At 51.3% G+C, this 9,940-nt stretch overlaps 1 protein-coding gene across 1 annotated transcript; it reads left to right on the forward strand.

Annotated features, from left to right (window-relative positions):
• The first annotated feature begins 2,353 nt into the window (after positions 1 to 2,353).
• LOC141468787 (interferon-induced very large GTPase 1-like) lies at positions 2,354 to 9,655 on the forward strand. The gene has a single exon (XM_074153963.1). It carries the CDS (start codon positions 2,354 to 2,356, stop codon positions 9,653 to 9,655), a length of 7,302 nt encoding a protein of 2,433 aa, XP_074010064.1.
• Positions 9,656 to 9,940: the final 285 nt, after the last annotated feature.

A 9,940-nucleotide genomic window follows, 5' to 3' on the forward strand; every position in this document is an offset into this window, starting at 1 on the left:
TGGTGCACCCTCCAAGGCACAAGCGTGTCCAGAGCGCAGTTCCCGTGGGGCTGGGATGGGGAAAACACTCGGGAGGGGGCTGTTCCCGTGAAATGGGGTGCAGGAAATCCCATGGCCAGCCAGCAGGACTGGGGCAGGGATGGTCCCCCTGGACTGGGCACTGGTGAGGCCCCACCTCGAGGCCTCGTTCCAGTTTTGGGCCCCTGACACCAAGAAAGACCTTGAGGGGCTGGAGCGTGTCCAGGGAAGGGCAACGGAGCTGGTGAGGGGTCTGGAGACCAAGTCTTGTGAGGAGCAGCTGAGGGAGCTGGGGGGGTTCAGCCTGGAGAAAAGGAGGCTGAGGGGAGACCTTCTCACTCTCTACAACTCCCTGAAAGGAGGGTGTAGCCAGGGGGGGTCAGTCTCTTCTCCCAAGGAACAGGCAATGGGACAAGAGGAAATTGCCTCAGGTGTTGCCAGGGGAGGTTTAGGATGGATATTGGGAACAATTTCTTCATGGAAAGTGTTGTCAAGCCTTGGAAGAGGCTGCCCAGGGCAGTGCTGGAGTCCCCATCCCTGCAGGTATTTAAAAGCCGGGCAGACGTGGCGCTGAGGGCCATGGGTCAGTGGTGGGTTTGTCAGTGTTGGGTTGATGGTTGGACTCGGTGGTCTGAAAGGTCTTTTCCAACCTAATTGATTCTGTGGTTCTATATTTGAACCTGACCAGAGAGCACAGACATTAACTGGACAGCCTGTGTATCTGGAGCTGGGACTTTTCTGGAGGTCTCCAGGCTTTGGTCTCACAGATCAGCTTGCTCTCCATCGCTCACCCTTCTCTCCATCCTTCCACATCTTCTCCCCTCAAGAAAGCAGGTGTGAGCTCCACACCCTCCCTTGCTGGTGGCTGCAGGGTGGTGGCAGGAGGGCCAGTATTTGAGAGGTCAGCAGGTGGTAGGGCACTGGGGGATCATTTTTAATCAGACTGAGCTTTGACTTCATGTCCAGGCTTGGTCTTCCTCCCCATGATGCTGCTGTCTGTCCTGTGCCACTCCTAGGCACCTTTTGCTGGGTGCAGAAGAGACTCCAAAAGCAGGAGATCTGTCCTGTCCCTGGGCTAACATACACCAATGGGATGCGGGTTTAGGTCCCAGGTGAAACCCTAGTCTGGTCGCCACCCCAAAAAGGCCCTGATGAGTCTTTGCTGGCTGGGCAATCATCACTGAAGAGAAGGGATGGCCTCCACCACTGCCTGGAATGAAACCTCTGCATTGATGGGTTGTCATCTCCTGACTGTCTGGTTTTCTCCTTTAGGATTTTGGGCCTTTCCTTCCCAGTGTTTTTCCTTCTGAACTGTTGAGGTGGTCCCCATCCTTGTCTACTGGGCCTGCCCTGTGATCGTGTGCTGTCTCAGTTGAGCTGGGGGACCTTGGCTGGCTGTGACCTCTGGAAAGTCAAGTGTCTGGCCAAAAGGAGCATCTGCTGTGAGGTGAGGTGAGCCAGACCCCAGGTCTATTCAGCTTATTGCCTAAATCTTCCCTGACTTTAAAGGAAAAGCTGAGACTAAAGGCTCCGAAACGGGTCCAAGAGCCCGGCCATGAGCACCTTGGATCAACACCAGTGTTGGGGAGGCTTTGTAAGAGCTTTGTGTCCTTGGTGGGACGAGAGCTGAATGCACAGGAAGGGTTTGTGCACTGAGTAAATCTCTTCAGTATCCAACAGAACTGAGACAGAATTCCCCCCACCCCTTCCTTCTTCCCGGGCTCGACTCCACTCCCCATTTCTCTCTCTCCTCTCCTGAGCAGCGCACGGGGAAGGGCTACAGAGATGATGAGGGGCCTGGAACATCTCCCTTATGAGGAAAGGGTGAGGTCTCTTTAGTCTGGGGAAGAGAAGGCTGAGGGGGAATCTGATCAACACCTATAAATACTTCAAGGGTGGGTGTCAGGAGGATGGGGCCAGTCTTTTTTCAGTGGTGCCCAGTGATAGGACAAGGGGGAACGGGCACAAACTTGAACATAAGAAGTTCCACCATGAGGAGGAACTTCTTTCCTGTGAGGTTGTCAGAGCCCTGGAAGAGGCTGCCCAAAGAGCGTGTGGAGTCTCCTTCTCTGGAGACATTCAAACCCCCCTGGACACGTTGCTGTACAACCTGCTCTGGGTGACCCTGCTCTGGAACGGGGTGGGAGGAGATGATCTCCAGAGGTCCCTGCCAACCCCTACAATTCTGTGATTCTGTGAGAGCCCCAGGTCATGAGGTGTCCCAGGCTGGGCTCCAGCAGCCAAGTAGGAGGAATCCCTGGGCTCCAGCTGCTGGAGAGAGGCCGTGGCCTCTTATAACATACTTTTAAAAGGCCTGTTTTTCTTTTCCGCAGCCATGGGTTTACAGGAGGACTTACTAGAGGATGAGAAAAAGGCTAAAAAACTACTGGCAGAAGCATGTGAGAAGGAAGGGCTGGATTATGCATACTGGCTCCCCAAACTGTCGGAGAAACTGGGTGTCAAGTCCAAAGAAGCCCTGAAACACCTGCAACATGAAGACTACCTGAAGCTGGAGTGCGAAGTACGGTACCCCTGGGAAACAAAGGCGCTCCAGAAACTCCTGGAACTAACAGACAACAAAGGAAGCTTTGAGAAGCTGCATAAGGAGCGCTTGGAGATGATAAAGAAGACACAAGAAGAGGCCAAGCAATTGCTGAAGGAGCTGAAAGAAATGCGCAAGAGCCACAGCCACAACAAGGACGTTAGAAGACAGAAAGAGGAGGCTCTGTGGAACGCCATGGAGATTCCCAAAGAGTACTGGGCCCCACCGGAGAAGTCATTGCTGGACATGCTGGAGAGCATCCAGAAGCAGCTGGAGCAGCAGGAGTCGTCAGTGGGCAGGGGTGAGAACGTCTCGGACATGGAGGTCCTGAGGCGGGCGTCGGGGGGGCTGGCCCTGCAGGGCATTTACAAAACCAGCAGGGTCGATGATGTGCTGGCAAAGCGAGACCAGATCATCAGGGTTCCTGATGGGTTCAAGCTCACGGGTCCGGAGCAAGGGTCGCTGCTTGAGAGGAAGGAGTTCTCCTCCTCTGCAGAGGAAGCCTCTTTCACCAAGTCCATGGAGCAGCTGGGGTTCAGCATCAGTGTTTGTGCCAAAGCCGGGTTCTGGGGGTTTAACGCTGAAACTGATACGGATTATAGCAAGTCCTCGCAGTCGGAGGCCACCCGCCAGTCCCGGTCTGAGCAGAGCTACCTTTGCACCACCAAGTACCAGTACATCCCGCTGGCCTCCTGCTACTTCCAAAAGCACCAGCTCTGCCTCTCGGAAGCGGCCCTGCAGGAGCTGCAGGATATCGAGCACCTTCTGAGCATCACTCCGGAAGGGGACAGGCCCAACATGCTGAAGAGCAGGTGCGGGAGCTTCTTCAGCAGGTTTGGGTCCCACGTGAACCAGGGGCCCCTCCACTTTGGGGGGATATTCTGGTGGAAGGCGTCTATGGAAGGGTTCCGGGTCGAGCAGCGGGAAGAGGTGAAGCGACAGGCGTCGGAAGCCCTGAACAGCTACATCGGGGCCAGCTACAGCGGCTTCGCCGTCAGCGTGGGGGTGGACGTGGAGGTGTCGAAGTCCAGTTTGCAGTCTTCTGTCTACGGAAGAGATGGAAAGAGTGCCCACACGGCGGTCCATCTCTACGTGACCAGCACCGGGGGCCCAGCAGGGACGGATTCTCTTCCTCAGTGGAAATCGGGGCTTGTGGCTAATAACTCAACCTGGTGTGTCATCGACCGAGGGTTTCAGCTGACCCCGGTGTGGGATATAATCCTCTTCAATCACAGCAATGACTTTGAGTCGGCCTATCAAGTGAGCAGCAGCCTCAGGGCTGCGTACGAAGCGCTAACGAACCGCAGTGCCATCCCCATGTTTGGAGAGGAGCTGGTCAGCGCGGTGGAGGAGGCCAGGGCTTTCGTGGAGTACGTGAAGGACTGGGACAGGACAGTGGATGAAAAGAAGCTGCTCGAGCTGAAAAATTTCAAACAGTTTCTGAACGAAAAAACCAAGAACCATAGCGTCTGGATCAACATGTGCCTGTCGGACAGAGCTCTGCAGGAGTTCCTGGTGAACATCGTTGAGTTTTGCAAGAAGTCACCTCCAGAAAACATCACCTATATCAAGTTTCTGCTGAGGTGCCTCCTGGATCCTCACATCTACTCTGTCAAGGACTTCCCCAGGTCTTCCTTCATTATGCAATGGATCTTCCATATCGAGAAAACGCTTCCCGAAACTCCCAATGTTTCTGAGCTTGAAGATCTCACCAAGACACTGCTGCAAATGAAGGAGTACATCCAGGAAGTCACCTATGCACTGGAAACCTCTGCATCTGCTGTTCACGAAGCAAAGATAAAAGCCACCTTGACTGCAAGCCTAGCGATTTATTCCTTGCTCCAGTGTCTCCAGGAAAGGAAACAGAAAGACGTAGAACTGTTGGTGCTCCTAATTACGACCAGCGTGGGATACCAGATGGAAAGCAGCACTTTTCAGTACCTCCTTGGATGTCCAGAGATTAACTTCATGACAACTGAAATGCAAACGGGACATCAGGAGTATCTGAATCTGAAGGAGCAAGACCTTTACAGAGCCCAGGCCCACCTGCTGCTGACAGGTCTGACTGTAACGCCCGAGCATAAAGCGGTGTCCCCGGAGCAGAAGAAGGAGCGTTTAGTTTTCATGGAAGATCACATGAAAAACTTATGGTCCGCAGAGATAAAAACTCTCCTCGAAAAGCACCGTGCACTCAAAGACTGGGAGATGCTGGAAAGCGGCTTGCATTCCCTCATCAGTGGGCACCTGGATGACACATGTGACGAAGCGAAGAAACACAGCATAATCAAAGACATGGAAGACACTTTTCAAAGAGTAGAACCTTCCAGTCAGCCCAAACCCACACCTGACGCCGGCAAATCCAACCCAAGTCAAGCCGTTGCAAACCAAGAGTTCCTCCACTTACTCAAGCGCCTTGGACTAGAAAATCACTATCCCAAAAAAATGGGGACGGAAGATTTCCACATCATATACAAGACGTCTTTACACGACAGCCAGCCCAGCGAGGACAAGGAACTACCCTTTTACTTCTTGCAAAAGCTATTGACGGTGGACTATCGGGTGAGGTACCTGACTTGCCAAGACAAGACCAACCCAGGACCCGCACCCGGGCCAAACCCCACAGAGCGAGAACAGGAACCCTCGGATTCCTTTGATGACTTTTTCACTGGCTTGGAGGAAGAAGCTCCCAGATCTGCAACCGGGGAGAGCCATGTGCACCCCATGGACCTCCAGATGGCAATTTTTCATTGCGCCGACGATTTCATGAGACAGTACATTTCGACAAAGCTTGCTTTCTGCCAATTTGCGCTACCTCTGCTGGTACCGAACCCCTGCACTTCTCAGATCGAGTTCCCCATCTGGTCCCTCAGCCAAATCAAAAAGAGCTGGAAAGGGGCTGAGAAGTCGGGAACGCAGGTGAGAATTAACAATTACAAAAACAAACTCATTTACCAGGCAGAGACGCCCATCGTGTCCTTCATCCGCATCGGCAGTTCTCCCTCCTCTTCCAAGTCTCAGATCCTGAATGCTCTGCTGAGCAAACAAAAGCACGACACGTTCTTCCACCGGCACTGCAAAGGCAGCACCAAAGACTGTCTGCTGATGAAAGGGGTGGTGGAGATCTCCTGGTACTGTCCCCGGGGCAGCGACGACGACAGCTTTGGCTGCTGCGTGGCTTTCTGCAACCTGCACGGAGACGCGAGGGACCACGATGAGCAGCTGCAGTTTTTGCAGGAGATATCTGCTGTGAACGTGGCTTTCGTGTCCGAGGCTGACCAGAGCGACAAGAGAGCCATGAAAATTTTGCGCGACCTGTGGCAGTCGCAGAGGCCTTTGGTTTGTCTTTTCACCGAAAAGGAGAATGTGGCAGCTGGCCGATCCAGCCAGAACGTAAAAATCGGTATGAAGAACAGAAACGAGGCAGAATTAATGGAGGAGCTGAGAAAAACAATCAGGGATCTCCTGGAAAAGTCTAACACCCTTTTCAGCCTCGACGCCTGCCTGGGCAGAGCCCGCAAGCACGGGTTCGTAGTCGACGAGGATACAGACGCGTGTGTGACAGCCAAAGGAAAGGCTGAGGCGCTGGTGAAGCTCCTGAAGGAAAAGAAGTTGTTTGAGATCAAATCCCAGCTGCTGCCTCTTCAAGGAAAACTGTGGTACATGTGGTGCAAAAAGGACAAGGAGCTCACTCGCTTGCAGGAGAAGAGGAACAAGAGCATCGAGCACCATCGGAGCCAAATTGAGACGGAGAAGTCAGTGATAAGAAGAAAGCAGCTGGAGAAAGCGTTCCCCCTCAACCAGCTGATGAAATCAGTCCTTCGCTTTCTCCAGTCGCAGCCAGCAGACAGCAAGAAATACTTCCTGCAGTGGATGAAGGTCTTTATGGATGACCTGTCCTCCGACCGCCTCGACGAACTGAGGAGGCAATATCACCAGTTATGGTCTCGGATCCTGGCAATAAAGAAAAACAGCGAAAAGATTGATATGAAACCTGTGCTGATGAGTGAGTTAGAAGCCCTCTCCAATGAGATCAACGATTCCTCCATTGGCCTCGAGCATATCTTGAGAGAGGTGGGGCAGATCTATGAAGCTCTGGAATCAACTACATCAAAGGATAAGCATTTCAACAAACTGCCTGAAATTGCAGCTGCTCTGATGGTTTCGGGGTATCCCATCGAGCTGATGGATGGGGATGCTTCTTACGTACCATTGCGATGGGTCGGGGCAATCTTTGACAGTTTAATCGAGAAGCTCGGAGACAAGCGAGTGTTCGTTCTCTCGGTGCTGGGCATCCAGAGCACAGGGAAGTCAACCCTGTTGAACGCCATGTTTGGTCTTCAGTTTAATGTCAGCGCAGGGAGATGCACCCGGGGAGCGTTTATGCAGCTAATTAAAGTGGACGAGAAGCTGCAGCAGGAGTTGGACTTTGATTACATGCTCGTCGTTGACACAGAGGGACTTCGCGCCATCGAGTTGGCCAACAAACAGTCCCTGAATCATGACAACGAGCTGGCCACCTTTGTCATTGGCATCGGCAACATGACTCTCATCAATATCTTTGGAGAAAATCCTTCAGAAATGCAAGACGTCCTTCAGATCGCCGTGCAGGCTTTCCTGAGGATGAAGCAAGTAAATCTTTCCCCGAGCTGCCTGTTCGTACACCAAAACGTGGGAGAAATAACTGCCAAGGAGCAGAACATGGAAGGACAAAGACGCCTGCAGGAGAAGCTGGATGAAATGACTGTGATCGCCGCCCAGCAGGAATTCTGTGATGTCTCCTGCTTCAGCGATGTCATCCACTTTGACGTCAACACCCACATTCATTACTTTGCTCACCTGTGGGAAGGAAACCCCCCAATGGCACCGCCCAACCCCACCTACAGCCAGAACGTCCAGGAATTAAAGAGCAAAATCCTCCAGGCTGCCAAGAAGGAGGCGCAGGGCAGCGTTTTGAGGCTCTCGAGCTTGAAAGCTCGAATTAGTGACCTCTGGAACGCTTTGCTGAATGAGAACTTCATTTTCAGCTTCAAGAACTCGGTGGAGATCGCTGCATACAAGAAACTGGAAACCGCCTTTAGTAAGTGGACCTGGGATCTGAGGAGCCACATCTTAGACTTGCAAATGAAACTGGACAACAAAATTCGGAACGGGGACCTGCAGAAGGTCACCACAGACTACCTTGAAAAACAAGTGCAAGAGAAAAGCGATGACATCACGAAAGACATGGAAAAGTATTTCAGCCAAGACAGAGACTGTGAGATCCTGGTCCAGTGGAAAAGCAGCACGGAACTGAAGCTGAAAGAAGTGAAAGAATCTCTTCTTCTCGAAACAAGGAAGAAGTGCGAGAACCTTATCGAACTGAGGAAGAACCAGTCTAAACTGGATGAAAGGAAGTCAGAATATGAGAACGAGCTCCTGAAAAAGAGCAGGGAGTTGGCTCTGTCTCTAAAAGGCCAGAGATTGAGTGAAAGAGAACTGAGAAACAAATTTCTTTCTCTCTGGGCAGGCTGGATTTCTGAAGTCTCCTCTGCTGCTCCCCCTCTGGAAAAGGTTGATATCGATGCGGAAATAGAAGGAGTCCTTCTAGATCACTTTAAGGAGCCGAAATTGCATGAAAGAATCAGGAAATTTCTCAGACGCAAAGAATTTTCTGTGGACTTGAAGAAACATATTGCTAAGAAAAAACAGTATGTGATCTTCAATAGGAGTATCGATGATGCCGACAGCAGCACAATGCACCGCATTACGGAGAACATCATAGGCTGCGTGAAGGCAAACATTGATAAGAAGGAAAAGGAGAAGAGGGATTACAGCCAAAGTTTTATTCATGAAATACTAAACGAAGTACAGAAAGGTATTAACTCTGTCCCTGACAGTGCAAATTACAGTTTTAACAAGGATTACGCGATAGACTTGTCGCTGTATCTCTGCGGAATGGCCGCAGAGAGGTTTAAAGCCATGCACTCGGCATTCAGGAAAGCAAATAATCCCACCATCTACCTGGAGAGCAAGAGAGAAGATTTCTTTACCTGTTTCCAGATTTCCTGCCAAGGAGCCACTTCTGTCACAACATTTGCCATTTTCCTGTGTGACAAGATTGGCCCAGCTCTCCAGCAGGCGGTCTATGAGAAGACAGCTCTTGCCATAGCTCGAGACATGAAGGGTAAAGTCCCAGATTTCAGCGGCAACAGAGCCTCCCTGGAGGTTTGCCTGCTGAGGTACATGGCAGAAGAAGAAAAGTTTGAGAATTTCAGGGAGTACCTTAGTTCCCCACGCGACTTCTTACAGAGTTACATTCGGAAGCGTGTTGAGGAGTACTGCTCTGAGAACAGGAGGCTGGAGAGGTTTTTAGATGACTCCCTTACCCACTGCTACGAATGCATCCTCTCAGCCGTTTCTGCATCAACCAACGTTGTCAAAGACCGAATAGACAGAAATGACAAAATCTCCCTTTGGCTGGATGCATTTTGCCAGGAACTTGGAGAGGTGCTAAGCTTGCCCAGAAGGGACCTGAAGGGCATCGAGCACCAGGAGGTAACAGACATAGAGTTCCTGAATAAAGCCGTGACAGAATCGCTGTCTGCCATGAAGGACCAGCTCAAGAAGGAGCTCGCTACTGCTGAGATGAGCTCCTTCGAAAGGCAGCCTCACGAAATCCTGGCGGAGCAGTTTTCAGGGTGCTGGGAGCAGTGTCCCTTTTGTGGGTCTCTCTGCACAAACACCATGTCAGACCATGACGGGGACCATCAGCTCGTCTTCCATCGGCCAGAAGTTTTGGGGGGATCCAAGTGGCATAACACAGACAATCTGGTCATCGATATTTGTTCTAGTAGCATCACAAGTGAATGTTTATTCAGCATTGGTGAAGACAAATGGATCCCCTACAAGAGATACCGGGATGCAGGACCTCCTTATTCCACTTGGAACATTCTTCCTGATTCATCCATGCAAGCGTACTGGAAATGGTTTGTGTCTCATTTCCAGGCAGACCTAGAAAGATGGTACAATGGGAAATTTCAAGGCAAAGGAGAAATCCCTGATTCGTGGCAGAGAATTACAAAGCAGCAAGCACTTGACGAGCTGGAGCAGCGTTAGGCCCTGTCAATATGAAGGAAGAACCACAACTGCTTTGTATTTTAGAAGAACGTGGTCCAAGTCTATCCACAAAATATGGTTATCATGACTACAACCCCAAGCCACACAAAAAAAACGATGTCTAATTGTGCACAAAGTTGGGTGAAATAAGGTGAGACACTCCTGCCATCGCCCAGAAACTCTCTTCCTTCATCCTGAAGTCAACACCCTCTTCCCTTCTTGCCATTTACCTCCACTTTGTCTTAGAGAAAAAACCCCAAAACTCCTTCCCTGCAGCAAGCAGTC

The sequence above is a fragment of the Numenius arquata genome, chromosome 9 (genome assembly GCF_964106895.1).
Source record: "Numenius arquata chromosome 9, bNumArq3.hap1.1, whole genome shotgun sequence".
Classification (NCBI taxonomy): domain Eukaryota; kingdom Metazoa; phylum Chordata; class Aves; order Charadriiformes; family Scolopacidae; genus Numenius; species Numenius arquata.

Coding starts and splice junctions, on each gene's coding strand:
- LOC141468787 (XM_074153963.1), top strand. CDS start 2,354: ATGGGTTTACAGGAGGACTTACTAGAGGATGAGAAAAAGGCTAAAAAA.